The sequence below is a fragment of the Anoplopoma fimbria genome, chromosome 5 (assembly GCF_027596085.1).
Source record: "Anoplopoma fimbria isolate UVic2021 breed Golden Eagle Sablefish chromosome 5, Afim_UVic_2022, whole genome shotgun sequence".
Taxonomy (NCBI): domain Eukaryota; kingdom Metazoa; phylum Chordata; class Actinopteri; order Perciformes; family Anoplopomatidae; genus Anoplopoma; species Anoplopoma fimbria.
In genome coordinates this window covers 11,541,914-11,565,913 of record NC_072453.1, presented here as the reverse complement: position 1 = coordinate 11,565,913, position 24,000 = coordinate 11,541,914, and the positions used below count along the sequence as shown (strand labels likewise).

Here is a 24,000-nt window from a genome sequence, read left to right as displayed (position 1 = left end):
GAGAGGAGGAGGAGGAGGAGGAGGAGGAGGGAGGAGAGGGAGGAGAAGAGGGAGGAGGAGGAGGAGGATGAAACATGTTGGTGATGAGGAGGAGTCGTGCCGGCATCGGGGCTAAACAACCTTTATTTTGAAAGTTCAGTGAAGGTGATGAACGTGATGGTCCTATCTGATCCCAATGAGACCTGAACTGAGTCAGACCACCTCGGTATGTGGTCTGATTGGATCCTTATGAGACTGTGGAGACAGACTCGTAAAGACTCGACTGTTGATGCGTCCTGGCATGATGATGGGATGACAACAGTGTAACCATGGCAACAGAGAGCAGCAGCACGTCGGTTTGAATCTCCACATGACAGCTGTGATTCCACACACACACTTCTCTTTCACACTGACCTTTCAGAGTAAAAGCCTTCCTGTCTCCTTCACAGCCCCACAATTATAATGTTTCTGCATTACAGACACACACACACACACACACACACACACACACACACACACACACACACACACACACACACACACACACACACACACACACACACACACACACAGGTCTGTAAACGTCTGTGTGTGTTAATGGCGCTGGAGGCTAACAGGGTTTGACAGGTGGATCATGTGACACGAGCGCTGCAGCGCCGGCCGTCACTCTGAATAAATAAAGACAGGAGGCTGATTAATGTGGAGACCAGCTCTCCGTCTGATGGAGACACAGAGAAGCTGTAGTTCAGCCTGAACATGTTCTCATTATGCTCTTATTAATGTTTGTTATTAACGTCTGTTTTATAACTACTTTTCTACAACAGCATTTAAGGGCCGTTGTAGGTAAAATATAAATAAATTAATAAAAACGTAGATATACTCTGTACCGTCTTTACCGTAATAACACGAATATAGGAGCACAGTGATTAACGAACTCCTCCTAGAGATTAAAACCAATTCAATTCATTTAACGTTATTTTAAAAACAGAGTTTGAGTCCCCATAGAGATGATAACACATATTAATTACAAACTAACTTTTTGCAAATTGTTGTTTTACAATAAGTTATCTGCCAGACTTGGAGTAAAGTCAAAGAGAATCGTCTTTCCACTATAATATGAATAAAGTATAAGACGTGTAGATGTATAAACGTGGAGACTTTATTTGTTGAACTCATCATACAGCTCTATTAGTTTCTTAATCACCCACATATTATTTATCGTGTCTGAGGGCCTCAGCGTCTTTACAACACACACACACACACACACACACACACACACACACACACACACACACACACACACACACACACACACACACACTCATAAATTATGATCTCCAGGCTGCTAAATGAGCTCTATAGTGGCTTTATACCTGTAAAATGATTCATTTCACACTTTTATTTTTGGCTGCTAGAATAAATTCTACAAACACAAACAGACTTAAACACACACGCACACTAACACACACACACGGTGGGTGTATATTACAGCTTGGATAATGACTAATTGAGTGATCACTTAACACATTAATTAAAACTCACTCATAAATTAGTTTTGATGTTATTTTACACGGTGCTGAAAATCCTCCAAAATGACTCCACTGTGTGTTTGTGTGTTTGTTTGTCTGTGTGTGTGTGCGTGTGTGCGCTGGCAGTCACTCCAGTGACATCATGACTGTTTACTTGAAGTGGGATGAGTGACGGTGTTTTTTTTTTACCAAACACACATTAACACACTGCTCTTTGAGATGAATGATGTTTATAGGAGAAAAATATATTTATACATGATCAATTCACTACCTGCTTAGGTACTCTGTTCTCTACCTGCTCAGGTACTCTGTGTTTTACCTGCTCAGGTACTCTGTTTACTACCTGCTCAGGTACTCTGTTTACTACCTGTTCAGGTACTCTGTGTTCTACCTGTTCAGGTACTCTGTGTTCTACCTGCTCAGGTACTCTGTTCACTACCTGCTCAGGTACTCTGTGTTTTACCTGCTTGGGTACTTTGTTTACTACCTGTTCAGGTACTCTGTTCACTACCTGCTCGGGTACTCTGTGTTCTACCTGCTCGGGTACTCTGTTCACTACTTGCTCTGGTACTCTGTAAGTGTAAACAAACACATAGAATCTAAACTTTGTATTCTGACTGACTTTCTGTTCATCTTTCTCTACCTCACCTTGACTTCACCGAGCTGTTCACCATCACGAGGAACGAAAAGATGTCAGGAACGCCGGCTTTCAAAGATTTATTTCTGCAACAAATTCTCACATTCTTTTTATCCTTTTAACAAAACTTATTTTTGTTTCTGGTCATGTTCAAGGTTTGACTTCCATCACGGTTCAATCCGACTCTAATCTCTTATGTCACCACACTAACAGGATGCTCACAGGACACAAACACAGACCGAGAATCAAAGTCTCCACATCTGTGAAGATACGCTACATTTACGCACATCTGTCGTGATTATCATCTCTACACTTTACTATTATTCTGTAATATTTTAAATGTCAGTTTTTGTTTTTATTATACTTTTGCTGTACTTACTTTTATTTCTATTTATTTATTTGTTTATTGTTATGTAACAAACATGATGGCACATTTTTTACATGTGAAAACCTACATGGCAATTAACCGTAACCTGTTTCTGGAGATGTGAAAGGGGAGAAATTATATAAAAATAAACAAAAATGGAAATATGCACCAGTAAATTATAAAAGGCCGCCTATTTTTAAATAACATTGGCAGTTTGTAAAAAATAAATAAAAAATAACTAAAGAATCCTACATGTTCTTTCATTTTCTCTCTGTTTTTGGTCTCCAACAACAAATATCTGTCTGGATAGATATAAATATATCTATATTACCTTTTTAGCTGCTAAATACTCCACTATGTTCTCCAGCTGGTCTCTCATGGTGCTGTCATACTGTGTGATGCCGATAATATGTTCACACCAAATACAGAGCTTTTTTTCTGCGTGGCACGTTTACACACAAAGTTAATGTTTTGTGCCGTGACTACCAATCAGGGTTGAGATTTTCCTAAAGTTACTGAAGACATTATTGAATCAGAAGCTCTGTACAGCTCCTTCAGCCACCGGCTGCTTCATCCCCGGTGTGTGAAGGAGAGGTACCGCAGGTCCTTCCTTCCTGCTGCTGTCAGGTTGCACAACCAACTCTGCTCCCAGCAGACCACATGACACATGACAATAAAAACCTGTGCAATACAATACACTGTGCAATAATAGTTATAATAGTTTTTCTGTCTGTAAATATAATATTTCAGTTATTGTTGTTTTTCTACTGTTTCTTATTGCTTATTTATAATACTTGTTTTTTTATTTCATTTTTTATTTTTATCTTGTCTTCTTTTACTATGTCTCTTGTGTGCACTTTACTCTATGCTGCTGTAAGCCTGCAAATGTCCCCGCTGCGGGACTAATAAAGGATTATCTTATCTTATCTTAAGTGGAAGAAATAATATATCTCTGTGTGACCAAAAGATGCAAATTTCATGCATGTGTTACGGTATTAATGCCTAATATAGATTACATTATTTTGAGCATTGATGGAGCATCTACAATGTAAGCATAGCCCTGATTGAGCCAAACTTCATTCAGAAAACAAGCATTTTAAAAGTTGTTTGTTTGTCGTTTTGCGTACAGACCTGAAAAAACATTAATTCAAACTTTTACCAAATCTGCATCTTTATGTTGTTATTTCAGGCATCCGTATGATCCATTTATAATCACAATAAAATCTGTTTATTTTAGGTTCAAACTGCTGTAGTAAAATGGATTAATTTAACCAGTACATCTTGCGTCTGTCAAATGAATGAACACAAACGATCCCGCTGTCAACCTTGTCTTTTGGTGTGAACACAGCATGACTGTGTCTGTCTGCTGAAAACATGAGTCATTTGAGTCAATGCTAATATTAAAAATATGAATTAGTGGAGCATTAAAGTGCATCTACATGAGGAGGACATCTTACATCTGTTTGACCCAAAAGAGCTGCAACAACTTTATTAAACTAAGATTTAGATTAAGAAAACTTTTGCTCAGACCTTTAAGGACACTTGTTGTATTAAACTATTAGAAACAGTTTACTCCCTGTATTGAACCATCAGAATCAGTTTTCAGAATCACTCACCTCCACAACAGTAGTGTGTGTGCGTGGCTCGGACCTGCTGCAGCAGACGCTCCATGGCCTCAATGTGGCCCCGCCTCCTGGGCTCCCGACCGTCGCTCTCCCTCCAATCTGAGCAAAAGACCGGAGGAAAAACTGTGAGCGGACGTCATCAGTAAGATGGTGAAAAGCAGCTTTTCCTCTCTGTTTCAGCCTCTCAAGTGATGCAGTTAACAGAGGACAAGTTGGTTGTTGTAAATCTATTTTAACATGCAGCAGATTAGTGGTCAGATTGGTTTTGGAAGCATGGCTTTCTGATTTGAACTGTATTACAGGTGTAACGTAAATTATGTGATTTCTGCAGGACAAAGACTTTAAAGCACCAGAGTGGAGGAACGAAAGGCAAAATAATATGAAAGACTTACACCAAATATAAATGTATAAACATTTTATTATATTATAAAATGAATTAGAAGTTTTTGCATGCATATTCATGAAGTCATGAAGCAGAATCTTCTGTCAATATTTATTACGTTTTATGTATTTATTTGATTTTAATAATCGCTCATATTTTTAAAGTCCTCATGCTGGTTCCACAACAGGCGTGTTGGTGTCAACATGTTTCTATCATTACAGTTACTTTATTACTTCATTGTTAGTTTAAAAAAACTGACAGCGATATCAAAAGCTTGTGGATTTTATTGTTGAGTTTAAGATGCGGTCAACTTTATAGTGAGAGAAAGGAATCAGAGAAGTTCATGGTTACAGGTGGATGTATTTACTTGAAGCAGGTGTAACTGAAATCGTCTGCACAAAAATAAATAAATCTTAATCTTCATTCAATAATTTTTCTCTCTCCCACGATAAAAACAAAAATGTAGAAGGACAGAAATCAGAGGTTCAGTTTAAAATACAGAATATGTGATGGTCAAATCATTCCACCCTCATGGACGTTCATGGTCCCCATGAGGTGTTTTTCCTCTTTGTGAAACATCTCAACCACCACTAACACACACACACACACACACACACACACACACACACACACACACACACACACACACACACACACACACACACACACACACACACACACACACACACAGCTCAAGGCTGAAGTACTTGGATGTGACAGAAAGAAAGCGAGTCGTGACGGAGAGATGAAACAGAATGTTCTCGTCCTGAGATCATCCAGAAGATTCACCGTTTACTATCGACACAACAACAGGAAGCTCACTGCTGTTTAACTCTTCATCATCATCATCATCATCATCATCATCATCATCATCATCATCATCAATCAATAACATTCAGTTCATGCAGATAATTGCTGTTTATCTGCAGTTATTGAGGACAATCTACCAAAGATTCACTGAAGCTGCTGCTTTTTATTCTACTGGTTCTAAAGTCAGAATAATTTGTTTGATTTCAGGGTTTTTTAATCTGATCCTGAGTTACAATACTCTAAGAAAGTCCAACATTCTCCCAGAAGTACAACATGTTCTCTGTCGGACAAATTGATAACAGAAAAATATTATAAATATTGAGGAATACATTTTGACCTGCTGGTGTTTGATGAAACCTCATCATAAAAAGGATTAGGATTTATACTCACGACAAAGGAAGTAGTTTTTCAGATATTTTACAAAATAACTTATCAGAGGAAAAGTCATTGGGGTTGTTCTCTGGGGACCATGAATGTCATGACGGTAAATACATCAATACTTGTCGAGTTTAGGACAAGAACTAATAATTGTCCATCATTTTCTAAGATGTCTTCAAATGTCTTGTTTTGTCCGACCAAAACAAAAACATTAAGATATTCAGTTTATCAGAATCAGAATCAGTTAATTGCATATGCAAGGACTTTAGATCTGTGATTGGTGCATTACAATCAACACAGTGCAATAACATAAGACTTAATTTAAAAAAGATATATTAAAAAATATGACAAACAATAAACTAAGAAACAAATTAAAAGTATGTTAAAATAAGTCTGTTATTTAAGAGTCAAGTTTATATTTAAAGTGAAGACAAACAGAGAAAATAATCAAATCCTCACATTTGAGAAGCTGAAACCAGAACATATAAAAAACTGTGATTATTAATTTGATATTAATACTGATTGATGGTTTTTGATCTGACTGACATGTTTTACTCCAGACTGATGACTTATGACCAACGACAGTCATCTCTACTAATAATGAGTTAATCATTTACTGACTTAAAGAGAAAAATATATTCTTCTGTGCAGTCTGGAGTCGACTCTGAGAGCTTTAGACCTGCAGGGAATCAATAATCTGCTGAATAGATCGGAGTCGATCAGGGTTGAACATAGTTGAGGTGTAAACTCACTGGAGGGAGCAGCAGATGGAGGGAGGGCGGAGGCAGGAGGACCCCACCCCTTCATGTTGTAGGCCGACACCCTGATGTAGTAGAGTCGACCCTGAGATGTAGAAACAAACAGCAGAACGTTAACACTGATGGATCCAAACAGCTGGACAACATGAAGAATGTTCCAGGTTCCAATGAGAAAAAAGATGGCCGACTGGTCGATTTAACACAAGAAGAAATCCACTGGTTATTGGGACATTTCTAGAATATTACAGAAACAATTCGTCTAAAGGAAACATTTACAGTGTCCTTAAGAAGATGGTTTCTCAGAGATATGCAGCATATTGCCCTAAAGTTCCACTTTGTGTTAGACATCTGATATTTCATAAATGTTATGAAGTTCATGGAGGGTCATCAGATGAAATAAGTGAAGTATGTGTTCAGCTGAGAGAAGCTCAGAATGTGAATTCAGCGGTCGGTTTGGTTCTCGTGGTGGTTTGTGTGTCCTTGTCTTCATTTAGTATCTTTGTACTCGTTCATGTCTCTGTGCAGAAGTTTAGCAAGTCTTTGTAACAGCTTTCTGTCTCCTGTGGACGTTTTACTTCTTTATGTAGTTGGTTTGTGTCTCTTTGCGGTCGCTTAGTGTCTCTTTGTGGTCGCTTAGTGTCTCTTTGTGGTCGTTTAGTGTCTCTTGTGGTCATTAAGTCTCTCTTTGTGGTCATTTTGTGTTTCTTTGTGGTCATTTTGTGTCTCTTTGTGTTCATTTTGTGTCTCTTGTGGTCATTTTGTGTCTCTTTGTGGTCATTAAGTGTCTCTTTGTGGTCATTTAGTGTCTCTTTGTGGTCGTTTAATGTCTCTTTGTGATCATTTAATGTCTCTTTGTGTTCATTTTGTGTCTCTTTGTGATCATTTAGTCTCTTTGTGATCATTTAGTGTCTCTTTGTGTTCATTTTGTGTTTCTTTGTGGTCATTTAGTGTATCTTTGTGGTCATTTTGTGTCTCTTTGTGATCATTTAGTGTCTCTTTGTGTTCATTTTGTGTCTCTATGTGGTCGTTTTGTACATCGTTCTGTTCACATCACCCTCTGCGTCGTAGAGTTGGACCGGTCTCATTAAACGCCTGCAGTCTGTCTCTGTCTTTCCATTCAGGCAGCGTGTTCTTTTCTAAATGTTTTCAGGTCGTATGTTGAAGCATCTGAACGCTGCTTGCTGCTCTAAATGGCAAACAGCAGATGCAGCACAGTCGGTGTATTTATGTGTCAGACGGTGATGCACATGATGCGTAATGAAGGACGCCGCTCTCATCAGAATGTCACTAATGCCACTCAACCAACACATGACAGCAGAGTGAGAGGGAATAAGAAGAGATACCACAACATGTCTGAATGAGAGCTGTCAGTGCTCTGAAGGAGAATACTCTGAATACAGAGTGTTTGTTGGTGTGCTGAACAGAAAGCAGCTGTCAATCTCAAAACACACATTCAGCGCTCAAGGTTTTTAATCTACAGCTCTGTGAAGCCTCTTCAGAGCTCAATAAGCAACATCCAAATAGAGAGGGAACTATTTATCAGCTTTCTAGGGAAATGAAGAGGACATTTCAATGATGTGAAGGAGGAGGAGGAGGAGGAGGAGGAGGAGGAGGAGGAGGAGGAGCGATGCTGCTGTTACCGTGGTGAGGCTGCTGATGGTGCACTTGAGGGTCTGAAGATTATCCAACACAATCTCTCCAGCAAGCAGCGAGAAATCCTTGAGGCAGCTCCACTCCACTGCGCGCGGACACACGCACACACACACGCACACACACACACACACGCGCACGCACACACAGTAAACAGTCGGCTCGTCTTTTCATTAGAAATCAATAGTTCCTCCTGAGACGAGGAAATCACCGTTAACCTTCTCGCTGCTCATCTCTCAGCCTGCGGCCGTCTCTAATTGTCTCTTTCTCTCTGTTCAGTGTGTGAAAATCACACCTGTGGATAAAGCCATGCATTCTTCTTACTCTACCTTTTGTTTTCCACTGGATGAAACATCATGCAGAGGTCTTAAAAACATAAATACTGACTATAATAAGACTTTGTTATATGAAATATAATGTTTCATAAACTCATCCAGGTTATGTTCTGATGTTTAGGACAGACATAGTGTCTCTAACCTTTCTCTCTGCTTTTCTAATGTTAAACAAAAGACGACCTGAAGGTTACGCGTTCAGATTTAATGTCACTTTATAATAAGATGGAACGATAGATACTTGATAAATACCAGGAAACGTCACTGTTACAGAGGCTTATAGCAAAAAAGCAAACTAAATATGTGCAAAAAACTATACAATACTTATCAATACAGAACCGTATTAATATCCAAAAAGAAGCAACCAACCAAGGAGGTTGTGAGGAGGATGTTTGTGCAGCATCTTCTTTACAAAAGCTGCTGCAAAAATAAAAAACTGTTTGTGTACATGTTGCTGTGCGTGTGTGTGTGTGTGTTTGTGGTACCTCTGTATCTGGTCACCACAGTGGAGTTGAGACACTGCGGCTCCTGGAAGCTGACAGTAAGCACGGTGCTGCTGCTCACGCTCAGACGAACCATAGACGGGGCCTCCGGGGCACCTGAGCAGGGGCCCGGAGAGACGACATTACATTACATTACATTACAGTCATTTAGCAGACGCTTTTATCCAAAGCGACTTACAATCAGTAGTATATTACATATCATTCACCCATTCACACACTGATGACAGGCTACCATGCAAGGTGCCACCATCAGACTCTAACTAACATTCATGCAACATCCAGTCCACACCGATGGCAAGCCTTCGGGAGCAACTTGGGGTTAAGTGTCTTGCCCAAGGACACATCAACTGCCGAAGCCGGGTGTCGAACCACCGACCCTCTGATTGGAGAACTACCTTGCTCTCCACTACGCCACAGCCGCCCCCACGACAACATTCATGTTTTGTTTTGCATCTCGTTTTCTAACCCGTTCTATTTTTTGCATCTTGTTTAGCCGTAAGTCTGTTTTTCAAGTTCTTCTAAATTATAGAAAATAAAATGAGTTAAGACCAGAGTTAATTAAATGTATGCTTTATTAGCCTCTACAGAAATATTACAGAAATATTAAACAGAGCTGGAAATTATCTCTAATTAATACTAATGAAATCTAATAAACAGCAATAAGTGATAATGTGATAAACTAACAGAGAGCATAGCTGCAGGTTTGTAATGTGAGAGACATTTTCATCTCACGTTTCCTTCATAACAAAGACTTCATAACTGTTTGTTATGGAGTTAAATAACATCAGTTATAGATGTAGATGTAAAGAGACCAAAAGAAAGAGTTTGAATCCAGCTTTAAATTAATGTATAAATAAATCTGATAAATCTGATCAGTTCTGTCTGCAGGATGTTGAGAATATCATCAAATAAAAAGATTACAAATAAATCAGTGCACATTTACTCAAGTACTGTACCTAAGTTTGATTTTGTGGTACTTGTACTGGAGTATTTCCATTTAAAGCCACGACTTTAAGACCTTCCTGTTCAGAGAGAACTGATGTCTCTCATTTGTGATTAAAGAAAACCTGCTGATTACTATCTGAATGATCTGATTATCTTGTGTTTTATTTCATGAACTCATGACCTCATTTGAAATCAGAGCCACTTGTTCTCTCATTGATCTGCTGCAGCTTCATCTGTTAAAAGCTGCTCTTGGACAAAATAATTAAAAGGAATGAATGTTAATGTAACTGCTCATCTGATAACGGCAGTGCTGAGTGGAGGTCAGCTGTAACTGTAACGGATCACACACACAGACACACACACACACACACACACACACACACACACACACACACACACACACACACACACACACACACACACACACACACACACACAGACTAACACTCACGTGCATGCTGGAAGCCCGTGGTCATGCGTCTGTACAGCTTGCTCCTCCACTCCCAGGCTCTCAGCTGTTTGTCCTTCTGGCAGGCCTCCAGAGAGAGGCCTTCTCTCTGAGCCTGAGCGGTCAGGTCGGCGGCTCGCCGCTCGGCCTCCGACACCAAAGAGCTCAGGTGGGCCTCCCGACTCTCCACGCTCACGACTAGGACAGGAAACACACACAGACAGAGTGCCGCGGTGAGACTAACTGGTATCAATTAAGCCAATTAAGAATACGTTAACGTGTTCGTTTCAACCACCAACGTCTGAAAAAACACAATGGGAGAAAACACAAAGAAAATAAAAACACCAAAAGACTAAAATATCCGTCAGGTGTTTTTGGTCGGTGGTTCTTTTTTAACAAACATATTTCTTTACGTTTCAACGAACACGGCGACCCTGAGGATCTGTAGGCTGAATGTAGAGCGTCGTGTCTGCTGTTAACAGAGAAATCGGGACTTTGTGGAGGAGTCGGAGGCTGAAGGTTCAGCTCGGTCAAGGCTGAAACTCGGCCATCTTTTATAGAAGGCACAACAGAGTGAGAGGTGAGAGCTGGACGAGAACAAACCAAGGTAAAAAAAAAAAAATCAAAGGAAACTGTTTCTGAGCAACGCTGGCAGTCCAAGTGAGAGGATGATGAGGAGGAGGAGGAGAAGGTAACTGTGAGACACGCTGAGGAGGACTTCAAATGTTAAACTCCTCTATGACAAACATTTCCATCAAAGGGTAAATGCTGCAAAGTTTGACAATAAAATATTAATATTGCAAAAAATATATATAAATATTGTCTGCCGTGTAGGGTAAATGCTGCAAAATTTGACAATAAAATATTAATATTGCAAAAAATATATATAAATATTGTCTGCCGTGTAAAAGGACATATAATGGTTGATGTATCTGATTACTTCCTGCTCTCTCACTGAAAACTTACCCGTTACAATTAATCTCACAATTATTCGCAAGTTGTTTGATCTTTAAACTGTCAGAAAATGTTGATATAATCATATATCTTGTATCTTACAAAAACCAAAAGATAGTTAGTTCAACATCCTAGAAGATTTAAAAAAATTCTATTGAGGATGGAAAATGAAACTAGGAAAAAAAAATAACAGATTTTGTGCTATTGTGGTTCTATAAATGTAATTAATGGTTCTGTTAGATTGCTGCTAGCCCAATCATACCGGTGCTGCCTCTCTTTGTGTGCAGCAGACTGGAGATATAAACAGCTTTTTGAATGTGGTGAAAATGTTTTTAAAGACCTCCACCAAGACCAGAGGGTCTTTATAGAATGTATAGGTAAAGACATGATGAGTGATGACGTCCTAAACAGAGAGCTTCTACATCCAGATGAGACAAAAGACACGACTACAATCATCTCTATGAGAGAATCTCTAGTCTGAGCAGTGTTGACAATCAACTTGGAGAGAAGAAAGAGGAGGAAATAAAACCAGCTATCGTCTGATGATGTTTTTAGCTTTTTGAAGGTATAAAATCAGCGTGTAAACTGTCTACTGGTGAAACAATCTAACTGTAAACGTCGTCCTAAGTTTCTAATCGGACTGAAAACAACGAGGAGCTCAGAGAAGATAAAGGTTGTTTCTCAATAAGTGAACTTCTCTGTACTTGTGTCCTCCTGAACTTGTGAAACGTCATCTAGCGCGGCCCAAGTACTGTTCCAATACACAAGTTCGCATTCAGCCAAGTACGGTCCAAATACCCGGAAGTGTCCTTGCTCCGCCCATTATATCGGGGATGCATCGGAGGAGACTTGTGTGGACTTTGGACAGCCAAGTATCCCAGAATGCATTTCACCAGCAAACAAGAGACGACAATGTCAGTTATCATTGTCTAAATACTGCTGTTGTTGTGTAACGGAATTTAGTTTTAAGATGTTTTTAAGCGAGAATGTAGTTGTTAAGACTTAAAATATGCGGTCAATTTATCAAGATAGAGCCTGTTTGAAAACAGCGCCGACGTTTGTCGGAGATATGAGAGGTCCAGAGAGGAGACCGGGCGGTGGTGCTCATGTAGCCCGCTGACAGCAGCCTTATCTCGGCTAGGCCTCTCCAGATGTGCCGCTGGCTCCGGTGTCTCTGTGGTTGTGGTTGCAGATGTAACACAAAATATATACATATTAATATTTTAATATTTTCTAAATGAAAACGAAAAAAGGCAGGGTTGTGTTTTATATCATATTTCGTTTTATTGTCAATATATATGACTGAAGATAACCGGAGTAGGCGGGACCGACGAGCTGAGTTGGTGACGTCGTGACGTTGGTAACGTCATCAAGTTCGCTGCTGTTCCAATTGCAAAATGACCGTACTGCGTCCTCCCATCCTCGGGAGTTTGTACTCCCGAGTCGAACTATCCAAGTCTGAACTTGCAAGTTTGCAAGTTCACACTTGACCATACTTGGTATTGAGAAACGGCCAAAGTCTTGGTCCAGAAATATAGACCCTCAACCTCAGAGACTAAACATCGTCAGACTGAGAGACGATTGGTTCAGAGGTTTAGACTCAAATAATTAGAGAAAAGAATGTTTAAATAATGTTTTTGTTGTGAGCGGCTCTGATCTCTGATAATGCTGCAACAGATCTGTTGGAATAAGGTGAGAGGAGAAGCTGGTTAGCTTTAGCTGTTGGCTGTTAAGTCCTGCTAGGCTAAATAACGGAAAAAGAGCGAAGATACATTCCGAACAACTGATTTAATCAGACACGTAGACATATTGTATTGTAATTATTTCCCATAATTCTTCATATTTCTGCTGATATTATTCACGATGATGAGCTTCTCTGCCGACAGCAAAGAGTTAACAGCTAACAGCTAATGTACGGAGGTTCCATTCAGTAACATTGTCGTGCGTTCAAGCTCCAAGCAGTTAAAAATAGGGTGAGGGTTCACATGTAATGTAAAATGTAGTGTTGGTGATAAACTAGAATAAATCCAGTAGTTTGAAGATGTTTTCACATTAATATAAAATAGATATTAGAGATGAATTATAAGCTGTTTAACTTCCTAACTCTAGCTCTAAGCAGATTATAAAACATAATTAAAACTAATAATGACCCATTAAAATGTTAAATCAAAGCAAATATTTAAATAGAAGCACAATCATTTATTCCCTTATCTTTTGAGTTGTGTTTTATTTATGCAAATAACCACTTCGGATTGCATTAACAAAGTAATAGGATAACATTTAGATTTTTTAAAAATCTATTTAAAGACCTACATTCTCCATTTCCAACTTAGTCTGGCAGGTAAAACATCTCAGCCACTTAAAGTCAAACTCTGTCTAAAGTTCGAAATAAACTAGTGTCAGCTCACAACATAAGAAACAAAAAGAGGTTTGGTGAACGCTGACGCCGTCCAGCCTCCCCCCCTCCATTAAGCTGGAGGTGTAATTTCCTGCCTGTCAGAGCTCCGTTAGCTGCTAACGGCTGCTAATTGAAAAGGCTGTAAATTAACAGGCTGCTGTGTCTCCTCACACAGGAGGACATTGTCTGAGTGACGGGACGGCGGGAGGCAACTAAATATAGACCCACCGAGGGGCCGCATGAAGTAACACACACACACACACACACACACACACACACACACACACACACACACACACACACACACACACACACACACACACACACACACAGTCTCTCACACTCTCACACACACAAACACTAACACACACAGTCACACACTAACACACACACAGTCCCACACACACAGTCCCACACAGTCACACACACACACAGAATACTGTGTTATTATTGGTGTTTGATTCGTTGAAAGCCACTTTGGTAGAGAGCAGGTTTTTAAAGTGAATGATCACTAAACGGTTCAGCTGTGTCTCTGGTGTCGACCTGTCAATCACTGTGTAGCCCCGCCCTAAAGCATACCCTGCTTTATGGTCTATTTGACTCTAAATGGACCATAACTTAGTAAATGAACATCATGCCGTATTGAAGAAGACTTGAAACTAGAGATTGAGACCATAAACTCATGTTTACAATGTTTACTGAGGGAATAAATAAAGAGAGAAGTAGAGTCATTTTCTCATAGACTTCTATACAACCAGAGGAGTCGCCCCCTGATGGACAGTAGAGAGAATGCAGCTTTAAGACATGAAGCATTGACTTCACTTTAAAGAACCGGAGGTTGTCTCCTGGTTTTGACCAGTGTTTCCCATTGATTACCTTCAGTCCATGTAGGCCTGTTACAATGATAACGAATTGTTTTCACAGGGATTCAACCAGGCAGGTCAGAGACAGCTGGTCACTGTGACCGGCTCTTATTGGTCGGCTTGCAAAGATCGGGGGTGCAGGTGGCTCGCGGCTACCAACAACCCACCGACCCGTCTTTAAACAGGGACGTCACCTCGTTAACCAGCTCTGGATGTGACTTTTTACTCAGCCTCTTTAAGACCAACGTTTTAACTCTCAACATGTGCACCACGTTGATGTATTTTACGTTAAAAGTTATATTGCAACATTTAGGGTGAATATTTAAATATATCATATTATGTGTTATGGGCAAACTGTTGTATTATTGCTCTGTGACAAAAGTATGAGTGCAGAGAGGGGGAGACAAAGATGTAGTTGCTCGTACATGTGTACTTTTATTTAAATCAAATACATTTAAACTGTTCAAAATACTAATCTGAATACTTCTTCCAACACTGATATTCTATTTGAAGTTTTTAAAACTTATCTATATTTTCTGGCAACTTTAAATTGTAAAAGAGATTTAAACCAAGTCAAAGACTCTTAAAACACACACACACACACACACACACACACACACACACACACACACACACACACACACACACACACACACACACAGATTTACTTGGCACTGGAGGAATGACATAAACAGAGAGCAGCCGGCCTCATGAGGGAAAACAGCAGCAGTGTTTACTCTGTTTGTTTACAAGGATGGGATTGTACCGCCGCCCAGAGACACCCCCCACCCCCCATTCACCCCCCCCCCCCCCACAATAAATCACTTAGCTGTAATTGCCCTGGCGTTACATGCATCATTGGAAAAGTTAAACCATTAAACGACCAACCTCGTTAAAGCCGTTCAGTGGGGAGTCACGCAGGAGGAGCGGCTCGCTGTAAAGTGAACACTGTTTCACACGCACGCACACACACACACACACACACGCACACACACACACACAGCCAGACAGTGGGGGCTAATGTGGGTTTAAATAAGAAGGTAAGAACCACCTGTCTTTGGAGGGTTTATGGGCGACAACCGCGAGACTGATGGAGGGAAAGACTGTGTGTGCGTGTGTGTTTGTGTGTGTTTGTGGGCAATGAGGAGGGAGGGGAGAGCGGACTCATTCAGGAGGAGGTGGAGGAGGGGGATAGCGGACTCATTCAGGTCCAGGTAGAAGAGACCCAGACTGGGCTGCAGACACAAACACAGACCCCCTCTGATCCACAACATTACGCAGTTCAGCCCGCACACATGCACACACACACAGACGCATTAACACACATCAAGCTGCTGTCACTCCAAGCATGTCAGAGAGCGGCTTTGGTCAGTGCTCCTCTCCGTCTATAAAGTATAAAGTTTAAAGAGAGAGGAAGTCAAACAAACACTTTCACCTGCAGACTGATGTTCATGTCCCGTGTGAAACCAAGTCAACGTTGACTTCTTTAGTATTAGTTTTGTAATGAAACGACTATGCTAACTTTTTAAACCCAAATCAGCATCTACCACAGAGTTTTTGGGCATAAATGAACCTAAAAGTAAAGTAAACCCACGATAAAAGTTTATTCTGAAAAGACACAAAGCACCAAACCTGACACTCCTCCCTGACAAGTCTAATCCTGGACCAGCGGCTGGAATAATAAGTATTCAGACTAAAACAGAATATTATTTTACTCTTTAACTCTTTAAGATTATATAAAAGAAAAGCAGTTTGTGTAGCAGGACACGTCTTCTTTTTCCGTCTCAAACCAACAAAACACTGACAGCGCTCATTCCGACCTCCTCTAGAAGAAAAAACAGGCAGAAACAAACGACCAACGTCGCCGTGACAACAGCGAGCATCTCTTTGATCTGGTCATCCTGTAAATGAGATTCTTTTTGACGGAAAGGTCAGACCTGGACCGAACCAATCAGAGGACAGAGGAGACTGTAACCGGTGCTGATGAGATCTTTACAGTCAGCTGGAGCGAAAATATCAACTCTGCTCTCTCTCCGTCAGCAGGTCGAGGTTTGGTCGCCATTTAACAACCTTTAATCGCTCAATCAATCAGACGGTCAGTAGGGAAACTGGTTCAAAAGATAAAAAGAGAAGATAAAAGTGACCCAACACATCAACTGACAGTGTACCTGACAGTGTACCTTCAGCAGCTAGCATAGCATAGCATAGCAGTGCTAATGCTAGTTAATGCTGTGCTAATGTTCCCTGCTAACGTCAGCTTCACTAACATTTTATAAACGTACATTTCCTTCAACCTCTCTGAGTAATGAGTATCACTGTTAAAAAACGTTTAACATGACGAGCTCCAAATCCACTGAACCATAAAACCAGAGATGCTACGCTGTGATTGGACAGTCTGTGTTAGATGGGCGGGGCTTAGTGGTAGGGTTAGATGTTTATCCTGAATAAGATCTGATTGATTGCAGACAGTGAATATAAAAAAGACAATCTGGGAGCAGAGAAGTGCCATAACGCTTCCTGCCTCTGTGATAGATGTGATGTTCCACGGTGAACCACAGCGCCCCCCTCAGGCCGCAGACTGAACTCCCTCACAGACGGGTCGTACTCACAGTGAGGACTCTCTTTGGCGCCGGCCTTCAGCAGCAGCTTGGCGATGGGCGTGTTGTTGGTCATGATGGCGATGTCCAGCGGCGTCAGGCCCTGGCTGTTGGGGGTGTTCAGGTCCAGCTCCTCGGCCGAGAACTGGTAGAGGAGGATCTGAACCGTGTCCAGGTCCTGCTGCTCCACGGCCTCGAAGAGACAGTCGCTGCCCTGCATCGTCTGCAGGAGCCAAAGAAAGAGAACAAATAAAGAATGAAAACTATAACTCTGCAGATGTCGAAGTCAAGACGCAGAAAGCTGCACAACGAGAACCACAGTCTGAGAGGAAACATGAAGGACAGCTCTGTTGTCACGGCAGCAGAGAGGAAATAAAAAACTCATGAAGACACAAAGATACACCTTTAACATCAAAGTGTGACAAGAAGAACATCCTGTTATTTATTAGACAGTGATTTATTATGAACATACCACTGAATTCACATTCTTCATGAAAGAAAAAGGTACAAAAATGTTTGTGTTTGCTGTTAATTATAGTTTATTAGAGAACTTGAAACTTGAATTTTAGATCATCTCAGACTTTTTTTTTTTTTAACAGAAATTGTTTTGTAGTGTTCTGATCAGCAGGTGTCAGATGATTAAAATAGAACCTGAGCCGATAATCAGGTGTGATAATGTGAAGGAGTTAATTAAACACAACACGTTGTTCTCCTAGTGAACGTTAAAGATCTGCAGCCTTAAAACAGTTTATTAATTATTATATAGTTTGTCAGGTTATTCTAACATATAAGCTCATTATAAGGAGATCTGGAATTTATTAGTCTACAAATAAGAAAACTTAACTGAACTGTATTTATTCTTTATTCTAGAGACGGTGAAGGCTCTTTATTGAACTAACATATAACATTTTTGCATTAGTAATGTAATATCGTATTATCGAGGGTTCAACTAAAATAAATAAATATGTTCATAACAATAAAACTCTTCTATATGAATCTTTTTCATGTTGTTTTTTTCAGATTGCCTGTCAATCAACCTGAGGAGGCAGGATATATAGATCTATATGATGCTTCTGTTTTGTAGGCAGTGTCATTACTAACAGATGTTATTCAGTTTAGTAAATGGAGAACATAACGCTGTTCAAAGAGACAAAGATCCTCTGAGCAACAGTAGAAGAAGAAGAGAAGGAATCAGCTGGAAGCTTAGCTTTAAACAGGAACAGCTTCCTGTTTTCAAGAGTTTCACAATAAAAGCAGCCTAGAACAAGCTGGAACTTCACAGTAGAACCAGAAGGTTAGTGTAGAGTTAGCACTGTTTGAACATCAGCTGAACTAATCACAGCTTAAAGCTCTTTAATCAATATTTACTGATCAATAATCAAACTCATTCAACAGGATTCTCTCTGTCATGTGACACAAATAAAACATCTGGAGTCTGAATGAGACTGTTTTTATCTGTTATAATATATTTGATCATGTTATATTATTATAATTATAATAATTAAAGGAGAGAAGAAGAACAGCTGATTAATAACTTTAACAATAAACGTAAACATTTATATTTATTTGTCTTTATTATATTGTTATAATTGTGACACGACACTATTTCAGATTACACATCCATCGTACTCTTCTTCACTCATCATCATCACCATCATCCTCCCCGTCTGCCTCTTTTCTTTCATGTCTGCTGTTGTGAGTGGTCTGTAAATGTCACACACACACACACACACACACACACACACACACACACACACACACACACACACACACACACACACACACACACACAGTAGGACCTGTGACACTCGTCACACTTGATGAATCTCAGCGACCAAATGTTTCTCAGCGCAGCAGGAAGATGATGATGATGAAGATGAAGAGTGAGAAGAGCCTCCAAATGGTCTCTGGTGACACGTCCACAGAACGAGGGACAGAAGACGAGGGGGGGCTGATGATGAAGATCAAAGAGAACAGAGACGTCACTGTTTACAGAATCAGAGAGGAACTAAACCAGATCTTTATTGATCCTTCAGTCTGAGACAGTGACAGGGTTTCCCTTCCAGAATTTGAGCTAACTTCATTCAGGAAAAACGCAGAGACAAACTGACGTCTAACTAACAATGGTGTCAAAGCTGCTGCCGTCTGCAGACTCATGATGGTTAATACGGATCATTTTTCTGCAGCTGCTTCACAGTAAAAGCCTCAAAACCAAGGACTTTATCAATACAGGTACTCTTACTGGTTCAGTTCGTTATCGACACTCTTATCGGTTCTTATATTGTGAGAAAAAAAGACAATTCATTAATTTAAAAAAATCCACATTTTCTTTATTATTCTCAAATAGACTTTTATTTAAAATCCACTCTCAGCTAATTAATTATCTCAGTGATTATCTTTGATTGATGACCCTGTTCTTCTGATCAAACTAACCTTACCTGCAGTGGACGAGGATGGACGGCTGATCTCCAAACAGTAGAACACTGATCGTTGCTTGTTGTCCAGATGTTGTGATAAACTGCTGCTGTTTCCTCCCTTAACTTGTGAGGGTTTTATTGAGTTTGAGACAACGAGAGTTCTCAGCATCTACTGGAGTGAGAGTGTGTGCGTGTGTGTGTGTGTGTGTGTGTGTGTGTGTGTGTGTGTGTGTGTGTGTGTGTGTGTGTGTGTGTGTGTGTGTGTGTGTGTGTCAGAGTTAAGACAAAGAGAGGACGTTTGAGACGAGGACATCTCACTCCAGAACTTCTAAAGTACCGATAGCAGAACCGATAACTCCGGGTTTTACTCATTTAGTCTCCCCAGTTTCTGGCGTTTGTCCTGATGCAGCTGTTGAATTATTTATTGAGTTGTTTGGGTGTTGATAGATGAACAGTTAAATTGCAGAGAGGCAGTTGTTGTCTCTACGATAAACTAAAGTATCTTTGGCTTTTGCACCGTTTAAATAAGTCAACTTATGATCAGTTACAGCTGGAAGTTAGAGACGATGATGATGATGAGTGAGTCTGTAAACGTTGTTTTCAGACACTTTGTCTCATAATCGAACTGTTCACCTGTCCGTCTGTCTGACCTGTCTGTCTGTCTGTCTGTCTGACCTGTCTGCACAAATATGACTCAGTGACTCCTCCTCTTCTTCCTCTCCAGATGACTCACCGAGGCTTTGCGGAGGCGGTCCGTCTTGCCGAAGAAGTAAGCATCCTCAAAGGAGGAGGTGCTTCCTCTCAGCTTCTCCGACAGGTTCCTGTAGAGACGTTTGGCGGCGCTCGGCGAGGCAGGCCCACCGGGGCACCTCCTGGTCTGGGACAACTGCAGGTTCTGCATCTGCTGGGTCATCACACCGGGGAGGCGTCTGACGGGATGAAGGAGGAGGAGGAGGAGGAGGATGAGGAGGAAGAGGAGAGTTAGTTAGATAAAAAGAGAAGAACCAACTTGAGAGAAGAGACATGGAGCAACGTAAAGAGTCAGAGGACGAAGAGAAGAAAAGAGACACTAGACACTTTCAGCTGTTGTGTTTTAGCTTCTCTTATATCACCCAGTTTCAAATGATGTCACATGATCATCTCCTGAACTCTGAAGGATTAACTACAGACGATGGAGAGAGAAACCTGAACAAAAAATCCCCAAACTATCTTAAACACAAGTGTGAGATTGTTCAATTAGAAGTGTTTTAAATAGTGAAGATGTTTGTGAAGACTTGGATTAAACTGAATGAGTTGTGAAAGTTTGTAAACTAATGTTTTCCTAGAGTTTAGTTGTTAAACTCCGGCCTCCATTTACTTCAATACATCCAGATTCTCCTGTTTTTCCACATGGGGTCACCATGTGAAGCTCTTTGTACTTAATGGACTGAAAAAATATATTAAGGCTGTGTATTGGCAAGCTCCTCATGATACGATACACATGTCATGATACTACATACCGATATAGTGTAATATAATACAATACATATTTCAATATATTGTAATGTTAAAAAAAGAGTTGAAAATACAACTTGCAGTTTACCGCCTGGATAGTCTAATACGTACTGTACATAAAGTATTGATAACTCTGCAGACAAACAGCATCTAAACTACTTCAAAAGGTATTTGCATTGCACATAGTCACTCAGCAGAAAACACACTGAGCTGAAATGCACTTGCTATAAAAAATCTTGAAAATAATGAAAATAAAGTGCATAATGCATTCTTATTGTGTCAGTGAACACTTTTTAACTAAAATGCACCTGCCACAACTTCATTTGATAATAAAACAAATACTGTTTTCTTTTATTATTTTTCTCTGACTACTATTAACTTACATTTAGATGATTTATATGAAATAAAGCACATTAAGTAAAGTTGTCTGTCACTATGTCTGGATCCTTACCATTTATGTCCCATTCCTCCAGGTTCAGTTTTCAGTAACTCTGTGATGTTACTTCCTGTTTGTCTCTCGTTCTGTGGTGTCGTGATGTGGTGTGAGGTAATTGTAACATTCAACTCGGTGGTCTGGTCTTCTAACATCGTACGTCAGAGCTTCTCTCTCTGCAGGGTGGAGCCATGTTCTGACACGCTCCATCACCTCTTAGTAAATCCTGGCCACTACACTGCTACATCCATCGTGTGTCGGCAGGAGTGAATCTGGATCACATAGCGCCGCTCTACAGTATACTGATGCGTGCTTGTGAGACGCCATGCTGTGATTTTGGACGGGTCATGTGACAGACCGGGATGTCACTGACCTTAGAAAGAAATAGGCAGCGACATTTAGCGCTACAGGAGAGAAGGCTGATGTGGTTTGACTCACACAGGGATCCAAGGCGATTTAAAGGACATTTAAAATCTGTTTAAATCAGGATCATTTTTATTTTAATTGATCAATGGTAGTTGCGTTAAAAAAAATATTGTGATAGTAAGCTATATCGATATTATTGCACAGCCCTAATATCAAGAAGGACTTGAGAGCATCACAACAGCTTAAACTGCTTCTCACACTCTTCTTCATCAGATAAATCCTGACACTCAGATGTATGAAAACACAAAAGCGTATCGTTTAATACAGGTGGAGCTTCTGATTTCATGGTGAAATCACAAATCAGCTTTAACGCCACAAACAAACCAGACTACACATTAAAGAAACATACCAACATTTGTTTAATCCTGCTTTATGATTTATAGGTGAGAAAATAAAAACAGTCTCTGAGTATCTGAGAGAAGACAGGCCTCCCAGTGGGAGTTACTGGGAGGAGAAACTGGGTTATACATCAAGAACATAAAACCAGAGGAGCTGGTTGTTCAGGAGATGAAAGGATGGAAGAACACCAGTCAGCCTCAGCACCTGTTCCCCCATTATCATGATTTTATTATAATAACTATAATAGTATTATTTGAACTCTAAGTGTATCAAAGGCTTCGACCTCCGCTGGCTTTGTGACCGTCAGAAGAGATGCTTGAAACGATTGAAAGCCATTCAATCGTTACCCGTTCTTTATCCTGGAATAAAACCTCAGTGGTCTCAAGGAACAACCATGAGAGACAAACACAGGACTTTCACCAAGGAGACCACTGTTCATGAATCTGGTATTGTCTACAGCTAATCACTGCAAGAGTTCTTTGAATTTACCAAATACCTCAGCAGCTACTACCCAACAGACGGGATCACCTGCCTGCACACAACTAACAGCTAACGGTGCCAACAATGACAACAGTGCTGACAGAGCTAACAGTTTTAACCTTGTGGGAGGACCGTTACTCACTATGCCATCCAGCCAGTGGGACACACACAGCTGGAATAAAGTACTCTATTGGTATCATGTCAGTCAAAGGGTTCTGGTATTGGTACTGGTATCGTGACTTTCTAAAGGATACCCAACCCTCGTGAGGATCAAACCAGCGTCCCAAACTGCTCTGATGGTGCAGTGAACAGTCTTAGATGGTTCTCAGTTCAGTCACTTTGTAAAAGATCCGTAGCGCCAGATTTGATATCCAGATTTCTTGTATCAGGGCGCTGAACATAAATCATGTTAATAATAATTCAAAATGAAATAAAGATAATGTGAATACGGCTTCAGAGTTTGGCCGCCAGCCACTGTCGATTCTTTGCAGCAAACAGAAGAAGTTCTTCTCATTATCTTAATTTGTGAAAAACAAACACTTCTGGAACGTTGCAGCTGCAGCAGGAAACACACCTGCAGCATCTCTTTGTTAGCGGGCGTCAGACGATAATTGTTGCTTCACTGGATTGTTCTGACTCTCAGCTCGGCAGGAGTCGACTGATGCTGATTGGCTCACTCCTTCTGCACCTAATGTGAACTCACAGTACATTAAAGTCGAAAGATGCATTCAATGTCCGCTCAGAATGATCAGACTGTGAGTTAACAGAATAGAATGTATCTCTAGGGTTTGTTTTCAAACTGCTTTGAACTGAAATGGTCCTTAACGTTCCTGTGAGAGAGTCAAGAAGTCAACAATTACTGGATTTCACTTCTCGTTGCTGCGTTCAAACTCCAATTGATTCACACTTTGCAGGAGACCTTTCAAAGCACAGCTAACGAGATGACAGCTGTTTCTTTACACACCACGTTATTGCTTCTTGCTTTCTTAACCAATAGCACTCCTCCTGCCTAAACCTAACCAATCCAGCCAACAAAGGCAACAAGTACTAGCCAATCAGAGGCAGAGTGGCTGGTCACGCCTTTGTGGCAACCACCGGTTCTGTAAAGTGAAGTCAAAGCTTCATGTGTTAAAGCTGCATTCTCTCTACTGTCCATCAGGTGGCGACTCCTCTGGTTGTATAGAAGTCTATGAGAAAATGACTCTACTTCTCTCTTGATTTATTCCCTCAGTAAACATTGTAAACATGAGTTTATG

At 40.4% G+C, this 24,000-nt stretch overlaps 1 protein-coding gene across 1 annotated transcript in view; it reads right to left on the bottom strand.

Moving 5' to 3' along the window:
• ankfn1 (ankyrin repeat and fibronectin type III domain containing 1) overlaps nucleotides 1–24,000 on the bottom strand; it is a 62,507-nt gene that overhangs the window by 13,271 nt on the left and 25,236 nt on the right. The window contains exons 4-11 of the mRNA XM_054599502.1: nucleotides 20,302–20,501; nucleotides 20,223–20,230; nucleotides 17,168–17,369; nucleotides 10,347–10,541; nucleotides 8,933–9,046; nucleotides 8,106–8,203; nucleotides 6,460–6,550; nucleotides 4,129–4,236 (exon numbers count right to left, since the gene is read on the bottom strand). Coding sequence (XP_054455477.1) covers nucleotides 4,129–4,236; nucleotides 6,460–6,550; nucleotides 8,106–8,203; nucleotides 8,933–9,046; nucleotides 10,347–10,541; nucleotides 17,168–17,369; nucleotides 20,223–20,230; nucleotides 20,302–20,485 — 1,000 coding nt within the window. The 5' untranslated portion in view covers nucleotides 20,486–20,501. The remainder of the gene's footprint in view (nucleotides 1–4,128; nucleotides 4,237–6,459; nucleotides 6,551–8,105; nucleotides 8,204–8,932; nucleotides 9,047–10,346; nucleotides 10,542–17,167; nucleotides 17,370–20,222; nucleotides 20,231–20,301; nucleotides 20,502–24,000) is intronic.